Source organism: Staurois parvus, unplaced genomic scaffold (genome assembly GCF_062004578.1).
Source record: "Staurois parvus isolate SC_StPar_1 unplaced genomic scaffold, SC_StPar_1.0 ptg000165l, whole genome shotgun sequence".
Classification (NCBI taxonomy): Eukaryota; Metazoa; Chordata; class Amphibia; order Anura; family Ranidae; genus Staurois; species Staurois parvus.
In genome coordinates, this window is record NW_028317961.1 from 19,051,816 (window position 1) to 19,075,682 (window position 23,867).

The 23,867-nt window shown below is 40.7% G+C and overlaps 1 protein-coding gene across 1 annotated transcript in view; it reads right to left on the reverse strand.

Moving 5' to 3' along the window:
• The window catches only part of NMBR (neuromedin B receptor), a 356,579-nt gene extending 346,328 nt beyond the window's left edge, over positions 1–10,251 (reverse strand). The window contains exon 1 of the mRNA XM_089676276.1: positions 9,265–10,251. Coding sequence (XP_089532402.1) covers positions 9,265–9,668 — 404 coding nt within the window. The 5' untranslated portion in view covers positions 9,669–10,251. The remainder of the gene's footprint in view (positions 1–9,264) is intronic.
• Positions 10,252–23,867: the final 13,616 nt, after the last annotated feature.

Below are 23,867 nucleotides of genomic sequence, written 5' to 3' on the forward strand. Positions count from 1 at the left end.
TAAATGTTTAGACATTAGTTTGTAGACCATAACAGCTAATCCCTAGCGTCTTGGAAGGTCAGTCATCCCTATAGCACCTGATGCATTCAGGTGTTCATGGAGCAAAGAAGCTCCTGGGATATGAAGGTTGGCAGGAGCCACCAAGTGCTGTTTCACAGTGATTATCAAGCTTTAGCACAGCTCAAAATATGCACTTGTGTCAATAATAATAATGTAAGTGTCCACCTGTGCACACACAAACATTTACTGGAGCACCAGCTTCACAACAAGTCAATAAAATGTCTGCTGCTGCACTTTGCTTGCCTATATTACAAATGTTTTTTTAAACTCAGAGACGTATAGAGGATGCAAAATGGTCTTTGAAGTACAGAAAATGTTACCATTGGTATACCATGGCTTTCTTTACTAGTGGTATCACCATGAATAGATTAATATAAACCAAGAATGTGTAGTGAGCTAACTCCTCATCCAGACATATAAATGAAATAAAATAATCCTCCAGTAATCCCATGCAAGCTAAATCCAAGCTACAATAAAAGTCCAACTCCCAAATCACAGAATGTCCAAATTAGTGCGTTTAACAATCACTTTCCAAAAGATCTGCTTCTGCTCAATATACTCTCCCTGCTCACCTTTAAGTTTGACCTACAAATTATAATAGGTCAAATGCGTTTTTACAAAAGTGTATCCTTTCATGTGGCAACGAATCCAGAGTTTCTTCACTTAATCACAACTCCAAAAATGTGTATATAAAAAACAAAAATATATATCGTAGTGCAACACCGTTTAAATTAAAGCTAATGGTTGAGTGCACAAAAGATATGCGCTCATATTACAGCAAAACACACCGTGTTGTAAAGTGTTCACTTCATCCAACATATACAAAAGTGCTTCCCATCACCAATGAGTGTGCCATGCGCTCACCTTCTTCCTTGGCCCATATATCATATAGGTTATAAGCACTATAAACATTGGTAAATATTTGGCTTGTCCACCGCTATCACTTAGTAGTTATTTCCTTGCTACTGGCCCTTTAAGAGACTGGATTTCGGCTTCCCACCAGGATGATAAATGTGGGGATTCGTTGGAAAAGGAGCACTCTGTCTTGTAGACTCGGTCCCCTGACTTGGGCACTCTGATGGTGGGCATGTAAGGGACAAGAATATATTACTATGAATAGATTACTAAAAAAAATAATATGGTGATATAATCCAATTTTCCTTAAAGTAAGGGGGAGGAGGCAGATGAAAATAAGTTGTTTTATAGCGCAAAGGGCCACTTTAAACAGTTACATTTATATTGTGTCTCTGACAGGGGCAGACTGACAACTCATGGGACCCCCGGGCAATAGGGGATCATGGGGCCCCTGTGTCCTTGCCCAAACTCAAAAAAGCCTATGAAAAAGGTACCAGGGGCATCTCATGGGGCCCCCTACTGACCCCGGGCCCTCAGGCAGTGCCCGAGTTTCCAAATGGTCAGTCCGCCCCTGGTCTCTGTGCATATCACAGAGAATTCACAATGAAGGGACGAGATATTGCCTTTTTTTAGCTCCTATTTGCCTTATCACCATTTATTAAACAACTCACTAAGGACTTATGAATGCGATAAGCTGTGAAAAGTCTGATCATGGTTTATCGCCAGCTTTTCACCATTTATAAAAATGTACAGTTTGCATCCTTCCTCAATTCAGAGATATAAACTTGAGCCATTAATTTTTTTCTATTTTTACAGGAATTTGCTTCACAATCTAAACCGCTTGGCTAGGGTTTGATTGGTAGAACTCCCATATTTATTGTATATCTCTACTGGTGGCCACACACACTTCTATAAATGATGGATTTCTTTCCCAGTCAATCCAGTTGATCTAAAGTGAACAACCAATTCAGTCATCATAATTTATGATTGTAAATGATCAGTCTCTGTTTCCACCATGTAATCTCATAATCTAAACTAAATATAAATACCTACTTATGAACAAAGTCTCTTGGTGCTGCCAACTGATGCAAAACAATCGAAAATATTCCTCTCTGGCCGATCAACTCAGTTTGATTGAATCCAATTGAAACTGAATCTGAAGCAATCGGAAGGGAAGTTATGGCTTTCTGGTTGTTTGTGTTTTGAATTGCTTTGATCAAGATGCAAATCGATTAGCTAAAAAAATTAAAGCGTTTTCTCCCTTTTGTTATTTTGTTTTCTATGGATTGGGGGGGGTCTGGGGGCTTTTTTTGACCCTTTGGTCCTCTCTGGATCTACTCGATTCTCTTTTCTTCTTTCTCTCCTTTTTCGTATGGTTTCTTTATATTAAACCGATTGTTTATCATGTATTATTGTCATCTCACAGGTCTATGATTCTCAGGGACAACATGGCCTCATGAGGGCGTGACTCTCTGTGTGTTTTCTTTTGCTGCCTTCTTGTATGTAGCTTTTATATTTCTGAAAGTGGTTGCGGGCCTTGCGGTCCTTGGCCTTCCATATTGCTATCTGGACCCCAGCGTGGGTCTTGTTTGTGTATCTCTGTGTTTGTTGTGTGATGTTTCCCTGTCCTTTATTGTTTGTTGTCGCTTTGTATCATACGATTTGTCATGGTTTGTATGTTTCTTTTAACATGCTTCAAAAAAATCTTTGGTAGCATAAAAAAATTAAAGCGTGTGTAGCCACTATACGTTTACTTTGGCCACATAATCCATTTTTCTGTATATATTATTATAATAATTTCTATGCTTTTTTTCCCTGGTTCATTCTCAAAATTAATTGTAGAAGCATGGAGTCATGTAAAGAGTATGCAAGGTTGTTTTAAATTATATTTTTTCATATTAAAGATTTTGCCTAAGCACAGAAAAATGCACGTGCATGCTGCAAAGGCAACATTGCATTAAACTGTGTAGAGTTTAATTTGCATTTGTGCCTGTATATTTTCTCATTAAACCTTAAACTGCATACTTGGCATAGTAAAAAAATCAAGATAATGTGGAAAGTATATAAACACAGAGACCACCAGATTTCAGATTACTTCAGTCAATAAAAGATGTCCTTTGGTTCCTATTGGGTATACACATCTAACCCTGCTTCATATAGGAATTGATCAATTCCCAAGAGAATCTCGTATTATTATTATCCACATATTAGCTGCCGCTAAAACCAATCTTACACAACTGGGGAATTCTAAACCCCTATCTCGCTTCGCTTATAACGAATCTTAACGTCCAATGCGATATGGAGAGAAGATCAGCCCTAAACAATTCCTCCTTCCATAAATGTACATTTCATTGGGCTAGATGGCTACGTAATCCGAATTGTTCGGTAAATTACTGATTACTTGAATGTATATAACTATAAATCTTTTGCATTAGACTGGTATGTTGCTCTCCCCCTTCTTCCCCTGTTACCCTCTCCTCCTTCCCCAACCTGACCTCTATTCCTATTTTTGCTCCTTCTTTTTTCTCTTTTCTCTATATATGTGTGTACAGTATAGCTTACACACACAGCTATGGTTCTTTACCCGACCAGCTCTCAGGATAATTTAAATGTCGTTATGTATGTCCCCAGCCAAATGGTGGGGAATGTACAGTATTTCACATACTTATTTCCTATTTTTAAAAACCTGTTGTTTTGAACAGTGCTCTGATAACTTGTACTGTTTAAAAATCTTCAATAAAAAACTACTGAAAATTAAATAAGTCAGTACATGTAGCATGACACCAATACTACTTTTTAACACTGTACATTTTCATGAACATTTCTGAGATTATATTTTAAAAAGCCAATGTTTATATGAATGGCAAGACTAGTATATAGGAAATGCAGAGGTCTGTGGATGATGCTTATACTATACTTATTATTGTTTTGTAAGGAACCTGTGCTGATAGTATATCTTGGCTGCTACACTTCATCTGAGAATGCTAGTAGCCTTGTTATCATACTGATCCTGGGAATCCAATATTTTCGGAGGCACTGAGCCAGAATGGCTATGCCGAACAATAGTTCTGACTTCACAAGTGATTACAAAGGTACTGAACCTACTCGATCTGCATAATAGCCAGGCAATTTCCATTTTATCTGCAAGTTCAGCAACCAGCTTTAGTGTTTCTCTCAAAACAGGTTACCCTTAAAGCTAGATTCCAGGTATGTTTATTTTTTTTTAATAGATACATTGGTCCAATATGTACGCTATGCTTTTGGGACTGCTGGGGAATGAGAGAAACATTGTAGTAGCCACTGCTACTACAGTTATTGCCACTGTCTTCTGTGTCCTGTGCAGAGCACCTGCCTTGCTGCATAGTGAACACAGGGGGCCATTTGTTCTGCACAGGCACCATTCACAGAATGTCTTGGATTTTTCTCAATGAATACAAAGGGGAAGATTTACTAAAACTGGTGCACACAAAATCTGGTGCAACTGTGCATTGTAACCAAGTGGTTTCTAGGTTTTACATAGTTACATAGCTACATAGTTAGTCTGGGTGAAAAAAGACAAAAGTCCATCCAGTTCAACCATTAGAAAAAAAAAAAAAAGTTATAATCCTATACCCACAGTTGATCCAGAGGAAGGAAAAAAAAAACAGCAAAGCATGGTCCAATTTGCTCCTGCAGGGAAAAAAAATTCCTTCCTGAACCCTCTAGAGGCAATTGGATATTCCCTGGATCAACTTTACCTATAAATGTTAGCATCCAGTTATATTCTGTGTATCTAAGAAACAATCCAGGTCTTTTTTAAAGCAATCCACTGAGCTGGTCAGAACTAACTCTTGAGGGAGTCTATTCCACATTTTCACAGCTCTCACTGTGAAGAAACCTTTCTGTGTTTGGAGATTAAATTTATTTTCCTCCAGACGTAAAGAGCGCCCCCTTGTCCTCTGTGATGACCTCAGCGTGAATAGCTCTACACCGAGTTCACTATATGAACCACTGATGTATTTATACATGTTGATCATACCCCCCCTTAATCTCCTCTTCTCAAGAGAGAATAAATTAGCCTGGGTTCACACTGAATAGAACTTTGAAATCATGCAAAATCACTTGAAGTCGCAGAATTTCAAAGTCGCATATTAATGCGACTTCAGGCGCAACGTATAAGACATCTGTGCGACTTCATGCACTGATGTCTATGCAAGTCACACCCAAAATTGCTAAAAGTAGTACAGGAACTACTTTCAAAATCGGTGCAACTCCAACAGAGCCAGGATTAGAAGATTAGAAGGTTCCATTGCGAACAATAGGATGCGACTTGTCATGAAATTTGAACTGTCAAATTGCATGACAAGTCGCATCAGTGCTATTGTCAAAGCTTAATTGAAAAAGCTGAAGTTAGAAGCTTATTGGTTACTATGCATCAGATTCTGTGTGCACCAGTTTTAATAAATCTCCCCCAAAGTGTTCTCTGATTGGATGAAGCGATGTTTTTAAAGCAGCAACAGGACAGGTTCATCCAGCATTCAGGGCAAAGACGCAAAACTGCACCCCCTCCCCTGCTGCTAATACATGCCGTAGAATAGGTGTACCACCCTGCGCTCATTCTCTGCCCCTTGCTCTAGTTGCGCATGGATAGCATGAAGTGTGCACTGCATGTGTGTAGATAATTGCTTGCTTTCTTAGCAGCTACAAGGTAGTTCCACATGCACAGCATGTTTCTTGTGTTGACTGAGGGTGGATGGGAAGGAGAGCGAGCATGTTGGAGCACAGTGTGATAGCAGTAGCTGTCATTCTGTGAATGGTGCTTGTACCAAGCAAGCAACCCCCTGTGATCACCTTGCAGCAGGGCAGCTGCTCAACACAGCAGTGGATCACTGTAGTAGCGGTGAATGCTTTGGTGATTCTACACTTCCACATCAGTCTCATGGGTATAGACTATATTGATCTAAGCTGGACCAATGTAACCATGCAAAAAAAAAATCTATACCTGGAATTCAGCCTTAAAGTGTTACTAAACCCAGTACCCTGCAGTCACTGTATCTTGTCTCCCACAGTACACAGAACATGGAAATGCAATTATTCTAGTAAATATAAACTGCTAAATACCTTTCTCAACAGCAGTATATAGCAGTCATGTGACTTCTATCAGTGTCTGGCCAAGCACTCTCCTCTGACTGTCCTATGAGGCTGCATGACTCGCGACCCTCTGTCTGGACAGTGCTGATTGGCCCTGTGCTGATCACATGCACCTTCCCAGAAAAAAACTATCTAGCAATACACACAAAACTGAGCATGTGGCAATGCCTCCTATGGCTCTATACTATCAGCTGGTGGATCAGAGAAGACAGGATCAAACAGCATTATTACACAATGTGGAGGATTAACCCCCTAGGTTCCACAGTGAGTATAACAAGCATGCTTTACTGCATATACAGACTGATTTTACTGTTGTTGGTTTAGTAACACTTTAAAGCGGAGCTCAAGTCAAAAAAAAAAAAGTCAACAGCTACAAAAACTGTAGCTGCTGACTTTTAAAAAACAGTCACTCACCTGTCCCACAATCCAGTGATGTACTCACCACAGCCGGTTTCACCGGCCGTCCTCGCTCCCCAGCGCCAGCATCTTAAGTGTGAGCACCCGAATGTGACAGCTTGCGACTTCACAGGTGGGTGCCCACTGCACATGTGCGAGTAGCGCTGCGCCTTAAAAATGGTCCTGTAGTCTACTGGGACCTGTCATGTGTCCCAGAAGACTACAGGGAGGAAGGGGGGGAGGACAACTTCTGCTTCCCATTGCCTAGGTCAGTGTTTCTCAACTCCAATCCTCATGGACCCCCAACAGGTCATGTTTTCAGGATTTCCCTCAGATGAAACAGCTGTGGTAATTACTAAGGCAGTGAAACTGATCAAATCACCTGTGCAAAATAATGGAAATCCTGAAAACATGACCTGTTGGGGGTCCATGAGGACTGGAATTGAGAAACACTGGCCTAGGTGATCTCAACAGAAGTGGGAGCGGGTACCTGTCAAAATAGGGTATCTGCTCCCCAGAGGTGCCAATTCCTCACGGGGAGAGGGGGGACCAGTACTTAAAGCAGAACTTCCCCTTTTGGGTGGAGCTCCACTTTAAATAATTCATAACATAAAAAAAGTTTTATCAATCCTACCAGTACTACAAAATAAAGAGAACAAATGATCAATGCTAAGGAAAAAATGATATTTCTAGAGAACGCTGACAAGTGTTTAGTATATTATTTTTATTTCTATCCTGTACTGTGCACAGATTCCAGAACTACAATGTACAATAAATACCTGTGAATCTTTTTCTTGTAATCCAAATAAATAGTGAGGGCCACCAAAATGCACCCCAGATGCATTCCGGATACATTTTTGCTTACAGTTCACACCACATGCAGTTCCGGTGAAGTTTTGAAGCAGTTTGCAATGTTCCAGTACAGTTCTCTGCAGAAAAAATGCAGCATGCTCTACTTTTTTTTTCTTCACTGAAAACTGACTGGAACTGACTGCACTGGTGTGAACTAGGGCCATTGGAATACATGGAAAACACTGTGCATGCATTTTTGATGCAGCAAAAAAATGGTCTGGACTGCATCTGGTGTGAAGTAGCCCCAAGGGCCAGTTCACACTACAAAAATGCACTTCGGATGCATTTTGGATACATTTTTGCTTACAGTTCACACCCCACGCAGTTCCGGTGCAGTTTGCTATGTTCCAGTACAGTTATGTGCAGAAAAAATGCAGCATGTTCTACATGGAATACATGGAAAACACTGTGCATGCATTTTTTATGCAGAAAAAAAAACGCACTGAACTGCATCTAGTGTGAACGAGCCCTAAGGAGTAAGGGCCAGTGCACACTAAAAAAATGCACTCCGGATGCATTCCGGATACATTTTTGCTTACAGTTCACACCACACGCAGTTCTGGTGCAGTTTTGATTCAGTTTGCCATATTCCAGAACAGTTCTGTACAGAAAAAAATGCAGCATGTTCTACATTTTTTTCTGCACTGGAAACTGATTGGAACTGACTGCACTAGTGTGAACCAGGGCCATTGGAATACATGGAAACACTGTGCATGCATTTTTGATGCAGAAAAAAAACGCACTGAACTGCATCTAGTGTGAATGAGCCCTAAGTGCCAGTTCACACTATAGAAACACAGTCCAGATCAGGGGAAACTCTGGCACTGCCCGAGTCAGTAGGGGGCCCCATGAGAAGCCCCTGGTACCTTTTTCATAGGCTTTTTTGAGTTTGGGCAAGGACACAGGGGCCCCATGATCCCCTATTGCCCGGGGGCCCCATGAGTTGTCAGTCCACCCCTGGTCCAGATGCATTCCAGATGCATTTTTGCATACCCCAAACTACATCACCGACCTGATATCCAAATACCACCCAAAACGTACTCTCCGCTCCTCACAAGACCTCTTTCTCTCTAGTTCCCTGGTCACCTCCTCCCATGCCCGCCTCCAGGACTTCTCCAGGGCTTCACCCATCCTCTGGAACTCCTTACCCCAATCCATCAGGCTATCACCTACTCTCCTCTCCTTTAGGCGCACCCTGAAAACCCACCTCTTCAGGGAAGCCTACCCCACCCTCCGCTAATTGCTGATCCCCTCCACTCTTCCTACCACTCCATCCCCCACAGCTATCCCTCCCGTACCACTATCCCCTCCCTCCTAGATTGTAAGCTCCAAGGAGCAGGGCCCTCGAACCCCTCGTATATTGAATTGTATTGTTACTGTACTGTCTCATGTATTGTCTCCCATTGTAATGTACAGCGCTGAGCAAACTGTTGGCGCTATATAAATCCTGTATAATAATAATACCCATTTTTGATGCGTTCCAGTGCATTTTTTATGCATTCCAGTTCATTTTTTCTCCTCTGTTTTTCTTCAATTTAAATAGGGACATGTGTGTTCCAGTGCATTTTTTTGGTGCATTCCGGTGCATTTTATATGCATTTTACCGTGTTCCAGTACAGTTCTGTGCAGAAAAAATGCAGCATGCTCTACTTTTTTTTTCTGCAACCAGAACGCACTGGAACTGCAATCACTGATGTGAACTATGATATTGACAACTATATAACCTACTCTCTGTGCATTTTGGATGCAGAATAAAAGCAACTGACATGCATGTAGTGTGAACTGGCCCTAAGAGTAAAATGCAAAGGAATAAAAGGCTGCAAGTATTCAGATCAATGCTATTCATCTGCAGAACAATCTATATAAACCAAGTAAATGAACACAAGAAGATGACTGTAATGTGCAGTACTCGTCCTCTTCGCCCTAGGAGTGGTACCCACTGCCATTTGCAGCAGCTGGGAAAGCTCTTACCTGTCAGCACTGAGAGCAGTGAGTGTGAAGACAGAGACCCCCACAGAAGTCAGCTGAATGGAAGGGATGAGCTTACAGCACACTTCCCCGAGCATCCACTCCTCGAAGAAGAAGCGAAAGGCATCCACCGGTACACAGGTCACCAGCAGCAACAGGTCCCCTGCAGCCAGGCTGGAGATGAATATATTGGGCACACTTCTCATGGCACTGTTGGTGATGAAGATCTTTACAAGGGTGATGTTGCCCAAAAGTCCCACCATAATGATGATTAAATACACAGATGGGATGACACACCGGATGATGAAGAATGCCATCTCCCTACCCTGGGGAACAGAGTTCTCTGGCAGGACCTGACTTCCATTGCCCTGGATCACACTGAGGTTCCAGCTCTGCCCAGTGATCATCTTCAACAGATGGCAAAAACTAGGATCGTCTTACTCAGCAAGTTCCCCAAAGTTTCAGCAGCTTAGGAAGATCGATAAAAGCCAGTGCCTATAGGACATCGCACAGTGCTGGAGCTTCAGCAGCTGCAAATGAGATCGTTAGGTGGATGACAGATCTGACAGCAACTTTTGTGGATGGGAAGCCCTGAGCTGCAGTCGGAGAGGTTTTAGCTGCTGTGTGCCGATCTCTGCAATGCTCTTATTATACTCTACAGCCTGTTGGGCTTGTGAAGGGGGAGGGACTGCTGGATCCATCCTCACTGAGGTGTGCTTGGACTCTTCACAGCATCAGGAATACTCAATCACTTCTGCCTTCTGTCATCAGCCTCTTCACGTTGTTCACTGGGGACGAAATGCCCCACAAGTGTCAGTCTAGACTTCGCCTGAAATTAGAGATGAATCAGTGCAGAGCAGGAGAGGAGCGAGAGAGGAGCGAGAGAGGGGCGAGAGCTGGCTGCATGGCTGGGAGGAAGGAGCTGTTCACCCAGCAGTGCTGAAACTCACCTACCAGCCTTCCAAATGCCAGACACTACTCTCTATTCAACTGCTATACACAGGTTTTATACAGAAATACATACAGTAGGTGCTACACATTGCTGGCTCATTAAAGTTTTGTCTGTGAAGACATCAACAGTGTGTGGCTTTACCTTTAGATTATACAGTGCTATAGAAGGCAAATACATGTGCAAATCATCGAGCCTATAGCTCCGAATACAGCTGTAAGCACTGTGCTGAATGACTTGACAACCTAGATAAAGCCACTTTTTATTTCTGAACCAATGGTCCCCAATACATCTAGAAGCACTGTGCTGCATAACTTGACAACCTAGATAAAGCCACTTCTTATTCCTGAACCAATGGTCCCCAATACAGCTATAAGCACTGTGCTGAATAACATGACAACCTAGCTAAAGCCACTTCTTATTCCTGAACCAATGGTCCCCAATACAGCTATAAGCACTGTGCTGAATAACATGACAACCTAGCTAAAGCCACTTCTTATTCCTGAACCAATGGTTCTGAATACAGCTATAAGCACTGTGCTGAATAACTTGACAGCCTAGATAAAGTCACATTTTATTCCTGAACCAATGGTATCGAATACAGCTATATGCACTGTGCTGAATAACTTGACAACCTAGATAAAGCCACTTCTTATTCCTGAACCAATGGTCCCCAATACAGCTATGAGCACTGTGCTGAATAACTTGACAACCTAGCTAAAGCCACTTCTTATTCCTGAAGCAATGGTTCTGAATACAGCTATAAGCACTGTGCTGAATAACATGACAACCTAGCTAAAGCAACTTTTTATTCTTGAACCAATGGTCCCCAATACAGCTATAAGCACTGTGCTGAATAACATGACAACCTAGCGAAAGCCACTTTTTATTCTTGAACCAATAGTCCCCAATACATCTATAAACACTGTGCTGAATAACATGACAACCTAGCTAAAGGCACTTTTATATTCCTACTAATTAATAAAAGGTGATATCTGATTGACTGCTTCAGGCTACTGCTGTCTAAATTATGCTTTTTCTGTAATAGGTGTAGGTGGAGAGTTGACTTATTTTCTAATGCATGTTACTGGAACAAATGTATTGACAGTCTTGTGTACCATGAGAGACAAATGTTCAATGATAGTCCAATTTTGTAAGTCAATGAACCAATGGTTCCAAATACAGCTTTTAGCACTGTGCTGAATAACTTGACAACCTAGATAAAGCCACTTTTTATTCCTGAACCAATGGTTCCAAATACAGCTAGAAGCACTGTGCTGGATAACATGACAACCTAGCTAAAGCCACTTTTTTATTCCTACTAATTAATAAAAGGTGAGATCTGATTGACTGCTCCCGACTACTGATGTCTCTATTATGCTTTTTCTGTAATAGATGTAGCTGGAGAGTTGACTTATTTTCTAATGCATGTTACTGGAACAAATGTATTACAGTCTTGTGTACTGTGAGAGACAAATGTTCAGTGGTAGTCCAATGTGTAAGTCAATGAACCAATGGTCTCGAATACAGCTATAAGCATTGTGCTCAATAACTTGACAACCTAGGTAAAGCCACTTTTTTTATTCCTGATCCAATGGTCCCGAATACAGCTATAAGCATTGTGCCAGAAGACATTACTGCCTACCTAGAGCCACATTTGTTATTCCTACTAACTAATAAAAGGTGAGCTTTGATTGACTGCTCCAGGCTACTGCTGTCTTTAATATGCTTTTTCTGTAATAAGTGTAGCTGGAGAGTTGACTTATTTTCTAATGTATGTTACTGGAACAAATTTATTAACAATCTTGTGTACTGTGAGAGACAAATGTTCAATGATAGTCCAATGTGTAGGTCAATGATCCAATGGTTCCAAATACAGCTATAAGCATTGTGCTGAATAACATGACAACCTAGCTAAAGCCAATTTTGTATTCCTACTAATTAATAAAAGGTGAGCTCTGATTAATTGCTCCAGGCTACTGCTGTCTATAATCTGCTTTTTCTGTAATAGGTGTAGCTGGAGAGTTGACTTATTTTCTAATGCATGTTACTGGAACAAATGTATTAACAGTTCTGTGTACTGTGAGAGATAAATGTTCAATGGCAGTCCAATGTGTATGTCAGTGATCCAATGGTCCCAAATACAGCTATAAGCACTGTGTAGAAAGACATGACAACCTACCAAGAGCCACCTTTTTTTTAATTGCTACTAATTAATTAAAAGTGAGATGTTACTGGAACAAATGTATTAACAGTCTTGTGTACTGTGAGAGACAAATGTTCAATGATAGTCCAATTTTGTAAGTCAATGAACCAATGGTTGCAAATACAGCTATAAGCACTGTGCTGAATAACTTGACAACCTAGAAATAGCCACTTTTTATTCCTGAACCAATGGTTCCAAATACAGCTAAAAGCACTGTGCTGGATAACATGACAACCTAGCTAAAGCCAATTTTTTATTCCTACTAATTAATAAAAGGTGAGGTCTGATTGACTGCTCCAGGCTATTGCTGTCTCTTATATGCTTTTTCTGTAATAGGTGTAGCTGAAGAGTTGACTTATTTTCTAATGCAAGTTACTGAAACAAATGTATTAAAAGTCTTGTGTACTGTGAGAGAGAAATGTTCAATGACAGAACAATGTGTAAGTCAATGAACCAATGGTTCCAAATACAGCTATAAGCATTGTGCTGAATAACTTGACATCCTAGCTAAAGCCACTTTTGTTTATTCCTGAACCAATGGTCTCGAATACAGCTATAAGCATTGGGCCGGAAGACATTACTGCCTACCTAGAGCCACATTTGTTATTCCTACTAATTAATAAAAGGTGAGATCTGATTGCTTCAGGTTACTGCTGTCTCTAATATGCTTTTTCTGTAATAGATATAGCTGGAGAGTAGAATTATTTTCTAATGCAAGTTACTGGAACAAATGTATTGACAGTCTTGTGTACTGTGAGAGACAAATGTTCAATGATAGTCCAATGTGTAAGTCAATGAACCAATGGTTCCGAATACAGATATAAGCATTGTGCTGAAAGCCAAGGCAGCCAACATACAGCCACCTTTTTATTCCTACTCTTACTAATTTCATAAAAAGCAAATTCTGACTGAGTGCTGCAAGCTACTGCTATCTATAATATGTTTTTTTTCTGTAATAGGTGTAGCTGGAGAGTTGACTTCTTTATTAATGCATGTTACTGGAACAAATGTATTGACAGTCTTGTGTACTGTTGGAGACAAATGTTCAATAATAGTCCAAAGTCAATGAACCAATGGTTCCGAATGCAGCTATAACCATTGTGCTGAAAGCCATGGCAGCCTATGTACAGCTACATTTTGTATTCCTACTAATTAATAAAAGGTGAGATCTGATTGACTGCTCCAGACTACAGCTGTATATGTTTTGCTTTTTTCTGCAATAGGTGTAGCTGGAGAGTTGACTTGTTTTCTAATGCATGTTACTGGACCATACAGGAAATATACAGGGGGAGATTGACTAAAACTAGAACACTCAGAATTTGGTGCAGCTGTGCATGGTAACTAATCCTCTTATTACTCCTGCTTGTTCACTGAAGCTTTGGCAATAAAACCTGGAAGCTGATTGGTTTCTATGCAGAGTTGCACCAGATTCTGAGTGCACCAGTTTTAGTAAATCTCCTGTGGGGGTTATATACCAAGACTGGAGAGTTCAAAATATGGTGCAACTCTGCATAGAAACCAATGAACTCTGCAGTTTTAGCAAATAATCCCCACAGTATGTCCAATGATAGTCCAATGTGTAAGTCAATGAACCGATGTTCCCAAATACAGCTATAAGCACTGTGTAGAAAGAAATGACAACTTACCTAGAGCCACCTTTTTATACTCCTACTAATCAATAAAAGGTGAGGTCTGCTGTCTATAATATGTTTTTGTTTTTTTTCATCTTTTCTGTTATAGATGTAGCTGGAGAGTTGAATTGTTTTTCTAATGCATGTTACTGAAACAAATGTATTGACAGCCTCATGTACTGTTAGAGACATACAGTATGTCCAGTTATAGTCCATTGTGTAAGTCAATTAATCAGCAGTCCTGAATACAGCTAAAGGCACAGGGGTTGAACTGGAGAGTGCAATATCTGGTGCAGCTGTGCATGGTAGCCAGTCAATTTCTAACTTCAGCTTGTTCAGTTAAGCTTTGACAAAAAAAAACCTGGAAGCTGATTGGATTATATGCAGAGCTACAGCAGATTTTGCACTCTCAAGTTTTAGTAAATAAACCCCAGTGTGCAGTAAAACATGGTTGCTTACCTAGAGCCACCTTTTTTTATTCCTACTAATTATTAAGAGGTGTTATCCTGCAGTCTATAATATGTTTTTTTAATAGGTGTAGCTGGATAGTTGACTTATTTTCTAATGCATGTTACTGGAACAAATGTATTGACAGTCTACTATGAGAGACATAAGTCCAATGTGTAAGTCAATGAACCAATGGTCCCGGCAAGTCAATGAACCAATGGTGCTATAAGCACTATGCTGACAGGTTACCTAGAGCCACCTTTTTTATTTCAAGAAGTACTGCTACAGGGTGCCACAGGTGCGCAAAATCACGTATATATGTGATTTTGCATTTCCGAGTAGGGGTCGCGCGAGAGGCATGCGTGTGCCCTATCCACTCCACAGTTCGCAGCTTTGGCTGTCAATCACTGGATCCCAGCAGGTGATTACTCGCCGGTGCCCGGTGATTGCCGAGCATATCCGACAGGGGGGGGGGGGGAGAACTGTTTGTAAACGCAACAGTTCTCTCCCCGTCAGCTCCTGCACACTGCTTTGTATGGCTGGGCAAGCACAAACATAGCCCAGTATGTAAAACAGCACACAGTTAACCCTTTGATCGCCATACATGTTAACCCCTTTCTGCTCAGTGCCATTAGTACAGTGTCAGTGCTTTTTATTAGCTCTGATCACTGTATTGGTGTCACTGACACCAAGTCAGTTCCCCCCAGTGTCAGAATGCCCACAGTCCCACTATAAGTCGCTGATCGCCGTCATTACTAGTAGAAATAAAAATAAAAAAATCCCAGTATATATACCGTCATTTGTAAACGCTATAACTTTCACATAAACCAACTAATTTACATGTATTGGGATTTCTTTTAGCAAAGACATGTAGAAGAATACATTATGGCCTAAATTTATGACGAAACTTGATTTTTAAAATTTTTTTACTAGACATGTTTTATAGCAAAATGTCAAAAATATAGTTTTTTTTTTTCAAAATTGTTGGTCTTTTATTATTAATAGCGCAAAAAATAAAAAAGCGCACAGGAATCAAATACCACTGAAATAAAGCTCTATTCGTGGGAAAAAAAGGACCTAAATTTCATTTGAGTGCAGGGTTGCATGACCGTGCAATTGTCAGTTAAAGTAACGCAGCGCCATATAGCAAAAAATGACCTGGTCAGGAAGGGGGGTAAATCCTCTGGAGGGCAAGTGGTTAATAAAAGGTGAGATCTGATTGACAGCTTCAGGCTACTATAATATGTTTTTTTCTGTAATAGGTGTAGCTGAAGAGTTGCTTAGTTTCATGGAACAAATGTATTGACAGTCTTGTGTACTGTGAGAGACAAATGTTCAATGACAGTCCAATGTGTAAGTCAATGAACCAATGGTTCCAAATACAGCTATAAGTACTGTAATTGCTACTAATGAATAAAAAATGAGATCTGATTGACTGATCCAGACTACTGCTGACTATTATATATTTTTTTCTGTATTAGGTGCTGGATAGTTGACTTATTTTTAAACGCATGTTACTGGAGCAAATGTATTGACAGTCTTGTGTACTGTTTGAGACGTACGTCCAATGTACAGTATGTAAAGCATTGCATTCATTGACGATGCTACAGTATTTAAGTACATAAAATAAATAAATAATAGTCCAATAAACTCACTGCTTGCGTGTTTTCCTTATGTTAAATGGCTAACCATGGAGTAACCTGCAAAGAATCACTTTCAGTGCTGCTGCAAACTCTGCATTATAAGCAATGGGAAGTTTGAAGAAAAAGTTTGATATAACCCTTTTGTTATCTCATAGAGTAGATAGTCCTAAACCCTGCAGGTTTTTACCTTCAAGTGATTGTAAACCTTTTTATTTTCATTAAAATAACAAACCTGTTTTACTTACCTGCTTTGTACAATGGTTTTACAGAGAGTAGCCGGGAGTCATTGACTCCTGCTGCTGCCAATCACAGCCAGTGAGGAGAGAGAGGGGGGCAAAGCAGGGCCGAGCTGGCTCTGTGTGTCAATGGACGCACACAGCCAGCTCGGAAGCGAGTATATAGAAGTACCTCCATAGCAAGCAGCTTGCTATGGGAGCAATCTGCAAGGGGGAGGGGCCAAGAGTGCCAACAGGGGACCTGAAAAGAGGAGGATGGGGTCTGCTCTGTGCAAAACTATTGCACAGAGCAGGTAAGTATGACATGCTTGTTATTTAAAAAAAAAAATAAAACTTGCACCTTTACAATCACTTTAGCCCCTTAACGGTACAGTACAGTGGACCTCAATGCCCAGCTGCAGTATACTGATCGAGCTGTTACTGAATGATTTTGATCCTGGCCCTGATTGGAAGTCAACAGGATTGGCTCTGAATCAAGTAACTGCTGTGGGAGCCAATCACCGTAGTCACATGACAGAGAATCCATGCTACCTCTTGGACATTACATACCATGCTGTCCTTCCCGCTGGCTTCCAATCAGAAGCCATGATCAAAAGTTGTCAGAAATAGCTCAGTGTGCAGTGGCTGGACAATAAAGCCCACTTTTCTTGGCACCACATATATGCGTTACACAGTCATCTAGAGATTAAAGAATATGTTACCCAAACATTTCATATTCCTACTATGTGTCTTTTTTACCATGTACTTGTGTTAAAAAGTATCCTGTTTTCTTTTTTTTGCTTCCTTTGTGTGAAATACCTAGTGATCCTGCCAGTCCTCCTGCCTACTTCACACTAATCACACTAGGCATAGTAGCACATTCTTCCCAGCGGTCAGTTTTCTGGCTGTGCTGGGAGCACAGCCTGCCCATCCTCCAATGATCAGATGTGTGCTGACATACCTCCCTACACAGTGATTTACTGAGACGATCAGTGTACTGCTGTTCTGCTACACTCACTTCTCTAAGCCCCTTATGCAGCTGAGAACAGAAATTATGTATTCAATTATAAAAGAAAAAAAGGCTATTTTATATACCGTATTTTTCGGACTATAAGGCGCACCGGATTATAAGACGCAGTATTAGTGAACGGATCTATTTTCATATATAAGACGCACCGGATTATAAGGCGCATAAAGCGAAACAAAATAGTCGGATAAGTCAGAATTTATTCAAATCATTAACAATAACTGTCAATATTACACAATAGATCCAGTCAGACCACAATATTACACAATATTAAAGCGAAACAAAATAGTCGGATAGGTCAGATATTACACAAAAGAGTATGCTCACTTTTTCAATCATTCATATTCTACGAATCCATCAAATTCCTCGTCTTTGGTGTCGGAATTTAACAGTTGGGCGATAGCGGCATCAAGCAAGCCCGGATCCCTCTCGTCATCATCCGATTCAGTCTCATTGCTGTTGCTTGGCTGTTCATTGATGATTCCGGCCTTCGTGAAAGCTCGGACGACAGTTGAAACCGATACCTTAGCCCAGGCATCGACGATCCATTGGCAGATAGTGGCATAACTAGCCTGGCGTTGCCTGCCTGTGTTGGTAAATGTGTGTTCACCTTCTGTCATCCATTGCTCCCATGCGGCTCACAATTTAGCCTTGAACGCCCTGTTGACACCAATATCTAGTGGTTGGAGTTCTTTGGTCAATCCTCCAGGAATGATGGCAAGCTCCGAATTGGTTTTCTTCACTTGGCTTTTGACAGTGTCAGTGAGATGAGCGCACATATAGTCGTAGATCAATAAGGCCGGAGACTTGTGGAAGAAGCCATCTGGTCTCCTGACGTAAACTTCTCTCAGCCACTCGCTCATTTTCTCCTCGTCCATCCAGCCTTTTGGATTGACCTTGACGATGAACCCAAGAGGAAACGTGTCTTTTGGCAAAGTCTTCCTCTTAAAAATGACCATGGGTGGTAGTTTCTGGTCATTAGCCTGGCAACCAAGAACTACAGTGAAGGATGATTTCTCATTCCCTGTGGTGCGTATAGATACAGTAGACGTCCCTGTTTTTTCTACAGTACGGTTTGCGGGGATGTCAAAGGTGAGAGGGATCTCATCCATGTTTGTGATGTGGTCTGACTGGATCTTCTTTTCGATGATCTTGTCCTTGCAGTAAGTGCGGAAGATGGCCATCCTTTCTTCATAATCCTTTGGCAGTTGCTGAGAAGTGGTAGTTCTTGTGTGGATGGAGAGATGATGCCTTTTCATAAAACGGAAGCACCAAGAAGGACCTCCTTGAAATTCGTTGATGTTCATATCTTGTGCCATCGCTGTTGCTTTAAGTCGAATGGAGACTGTAGAGACGCTTCTACCTGCTGTTCTCTGTTCAGTAATCCACTGCTCAATTTTGTCCTCTAATTGTGGCCATCTTGCCTTGTTCCCTCGGAAACTCTTCTTCGTCTTCTTTACTTGACGCAGGTCATCTTCTTGTTTCCTCCACTTCCGTACCATTGATTCATTAATGTTGAATTTTTTCGCTGCTGCTCTATTCCCATGTTGTACTGCTTGGCTGATGGCCTTGAGTTTGAAATACGCGTCGTAAGCATGTCTCTTAACAGGTCTCTTAACAGGTGCCATTTTGGGGTCCTTAATTACCGGATTTGGAAGCACAGTACATATTAGGAAAAGTAGTTTTCGGTAAGTGAAAAAGCTTCGTCTTAATAGTTTCGTGTTGATTTGTTGTTGATTGCTTGGCTCTGATTGGTTTATCGTCGCCAGGATAAGCTCGAATAAGCAAGGGGAGTGGCTTCGTCGCTTACCAAAGTCATAATAAAACATTTTGACAGATTCTTCAGCACAGTGTGAACATACACTGTTCATACATAAGGCGCATCGGAATATAAGGCGCATTGCCGATTTTTGTGCAAATATAGGGATTTTATGTGCGCCTTATAGTCCGAAAAATATGGTACACTATATTCCCAAAAGTATTTGGACGCCTGCCTTTACACACACATAAACATTAATAGCATCCCAGTCTTGGTCCACAGGTTTCAATATTAAGTGGGCCCACCCTTTGCAGCTGTAACAGCTTCAACTCTTCAGGGAAGGCTGTCCACAAGGTTTAGGAGTGTGTGTTATGGGAATGTTTGACCATTCTTCCAGAAGTGCATTTGTGAGGTCAGGCACTGATGTTGGATGAGAAGGCCTGGCTCACAGTCTCCACTCTAATTTAACCCAAAGGTGTTCTGTCAGGCTGAGGTCAGGACTCTGTGCAGGCCAGTCAAGTTCCTCCACCCTAAACTTGCTCATCCATGTCTTTATGGACCTTGCTTTGTGCAGTGGTGCGCAGTCAGGTTGGAACAGGAAGGGGCCATCCCCAAACTGTTCCCACAAAGTTGGGAGCATGAAATTGTCCAAAATGTCTTGGTATGCTGACGCCTTAACAGTTCCCTTCACTAGAACTAAGGTGCCAAGCCCAACCCCTGAAAAACAACCCCATGCCATAATCCCCCCTCCAGCAAACTTTACACTTGGCACAATGCAGTCAGGCAAGTACCGTTCTCCTGGCAACCACCAAACCCAGACACGTCCATTGGATTGCTAGACAGAGAAGCTTGATTCATCACTCCAGAGGACAAGTCTCAACTGCTCTAGAGTTCAGTGGTGGTGTGCTTTACACCACTGCATCCGACGCTTTGCATTACACTTGGTAATGTAAGGCTTGGATGCAGCTGCTTGGCCATGGAAACTCATTCCATGGAGCTCTCTATGCACTGTTGTTGTGCTAATCTGAAGGCCACACAAAGTTTGGAGATCTTTAGCTATTGAATCTGCAGACGGTTAACGATTTCTGCGCACTGTGCGCTTCAGCATGCGCTGACCCCGCTGTGTAATTTTATGTGACCTACCACTTTGTGGCTGAGTTGACATTGTTCCCAGTTGCTTCCACTTTGTTATAATACCACTAACAGTTGACTGTGGAATATTTAGTAGCAAGGAAATGTCATGGATGGACTTATTGCACAGGTGGCAACCTATCACAGTACCATGCTTGGAGCTCCTGAGAGCAACCCATTCTTTCACAAATGTTTGTAGAAGCAATCTGCATGCCTAGGTGCTTGATTTTATACACCTGTGGCCATGAAGGTGATTGGAACACCTGAATCCAATGATTTGGATTTCTGGCCCAATACCTTTTGGCAGTATAGTATATATATATATATATATATATATATATATGCAAATGTTTTGCCTTTCCTTTCTATTTTAAATTGAATGGGTTGTTTTACAACGTAAGGGTTCACATATATTTTAATAAACATGAGCTCGACTGTCAGTCTATTGTTGGCCATACACGCTTCAATAAATGATTGATTACTTTTCCAACTGACCTCACCTGAAAAGAATAATTGATCTATAGTCAACAATGCATTTGATGAATATGACACACATGTGGAAGTGGATTTTGATAGATGATTGGAAGATATGATTGTAAGTTAATCACATATCTGTTTTCGCCATACAATCCCATAACCAGCTCAATCAAAATACAATTGAATTCTTGAAGTAAGCATCTCAATGTTGCCAATCAATACAACAGGATCAATAATTTTCCACCCTGCCTGATCAACTCAGCTTGAATTAAGCCAATCTAAATGAATCAAAAGAGAAGTTTTGCTTATTCAGTCATTTGCATATTTACTGTTTTTATTGAATCGCATTTTGATGGGATGATAAAATCATAGCATGTATAGCCACAATAAGAGAAACATGCTAAATAGCAGTCCAATAAATGCACTGATAAAAATGGTAGTGAGCACATGGGAGAAAAAAGCAGCTTGCACAAAAGGGCAACCCGCTAAATCCTTAAAATGATAAATGGCATAAAGTGCAGTGCTAATAAAGATAATCAATATAAAATATGTCAATGTTCTAGCATCATAAATAAAATACTTTTAAAATAATGGTGACATTAGTGGATATGCACTATGTTATTGGAGGTGAAGCACTTTAAGAATAGAGCTGTAGTGAACAAATGAATGAAAACATGTCGCGCTGAATGGCAGCGCAAAGGTGATCCAGCAAAACTGTATTAGTGACAATAGTGAAAACATCCAACAAATGTAATGGTGAAACACATAATGGATGTATCAATTTTCCAAATAAATAGTTCAATATATATTAGTGATAGCAGGTGATAGGTGACTCCGTGATAAAATTCTTCTGTTGAATGCACTCACCAAAAGCGCATATTAAATGCACATTATAATCGAATAGCTCCTCCACAGGTCAGGCTCATCAACCGTTATATGGGAAAAACACCACTGGCATATCTCATAATTAGGGGATAAATCCAGCAGACCATTCCACCATCAGCAAAAACACAGCCACACCTTGAAGGGAACAGCTCACAAAACTGAGCCCAAAGAAAAGAGCACTTATGATGCAGTATTATTTATTAAATAAATCAGAAACATCCACGTGGAGTAAACAGTAAAATGCATTCACAAAGATGGCCACTGGACCTTCATGAGGATGTGGCGGCGTGACGTCAGTATAACAGGCTCCTCCCTGATGCATTTCATGCACATGCACGTTATCAAAAGGATCTGCCTCCTACTGATGCCATCACATGCAAGCCTTTATATAGCCCCGAGCATGCGCGCGGTTGTGTACCATTTTTAAGAAGACCACAGGACTAAAAACATCTGAAAGGACCAGGGCTGGATACAAAACAAAGAAAAAACGGGGATAAGAGATCTTATTACTGTAAATCGGGTTCACATTAACTAAGAACTAATTAAAAACTTAACGTTGGTACCTCCATGTAAATGAGTAAAAGAAAACGATCCTAATGAAAAGACAAAATACAACAGTTGTCAACAGCGCACTCAGGGCTACATAAAGGCTTGCATGTGATGACATCAGTAGGAGGCAGATCCCTTTGATAACCTGCATGCACACGAAACGCATCAGGGAGGAGTCTGTCGTACTAACGTCAAGCCGCCGCGTCCTCATGAAGGTCCTGCAGCCATCTTTGTAAGTGTATTTTACTGTTTACTCCACGTGGATGTTTCTGATTCATTTAATATATAATACTTCACCATAAACGCTCTTTTCTTTGGGCTCAGTTTTGTGAGCTGTTCCCTTGAAGGTGTGGCTGTGTTTTTGCTGATGGTGGAATGGTCTGCTGGATTTATCCCCTAATTCTGAGATATGCTAGCGGTATTTTTCTCTTATTTTGAGCATAACGGTGGATGAGCCTGACCTGTGGAGGAGCTATTTGATTATAATGCGCATTTAATATGCGCTTCTGGTGAGTGCTTTCAACAGGATTATTTTATCACGGAGTCACCTATCACCTGTTATCACAAATATATATTGGACAATTTATTTGGAATATTGATACATCTGTTATGTGTTTCACCATTACATTTGTTGGATGTTTTCACTATTGTCACTAATACAGTTTTGCTGGATCACCTTTACGCTGCCATTCAGCGCAACATGTTTTCATTAATTTGTTCACTACAGCTCTATTCTTAAAGCTCTTCATCTGCAATAACATAGTGCATATCCACTAATGTCACGATTATTTTAAAAGTATTTTATTTATGATGCTAGAACATTGACATATTTTATATTCATCATTTTTATTAGCGCTGCACTTTATGCCATTTATCAATAAATGCACTGCTTGTGTATTTTCCTTATATTATAGGGCTCATAAAGGATTACATTAACCAGGAATAAATCCCTTTCTGTGCGGTTGCAAACCCTGCAATATAAGCAATGGGAAGTTAGAAAAAAAAAGTTTTCTATAGCCCTGTATTATGATAGTAGACAGCCTTCAGCTTAATAAACATGAGCTTAACCGTCTGTCTAAGTCTCCATATGACAAGGCGGGAGCATTTGCTGAAGGATTTTAATATACATCAGCGTGATAACTGGTCTTTGGGTCTTTGAAAACAGCACTGACATGCAACTCTCCCCATAAAACATCCTTTATATGAATAAGCAATGCATGAATGCATAAATGTAAATGAGGCAGTACAGAAAATCGACACGTAATACAGTGCCATGTATAGCATAGATACTTAGCTAATGTGCACATATGATTTCACAGTCACGATTAAAGGTACAGGTAAAGCGATAATCAGAAATGCACAGGCATGTTCCCAGGCCCACCATACCAAGGCTTTTTTAGCTAAGAATTTCCTTTGCCATACAAACGTAATCTTATCACAGCATCAGATGCTTCTTCTAAGCGTCTACTTTATTCCATATGTATTTATGCTACATTATTATTACAAATACACCTACATCTCATCAGAGATGATGGAATCATTAAAATGTTAGCCGCAAATTATTTAGCATGACCTATATTTCCAGCAATAAGTCAGGTAAAATAATAAAGACAATGACATTACACCTAATCTGAGTGACTTGAGTTTGCAATTAAATTTCCTTTGGAGCCTGGGTTGTGTTGTGTGC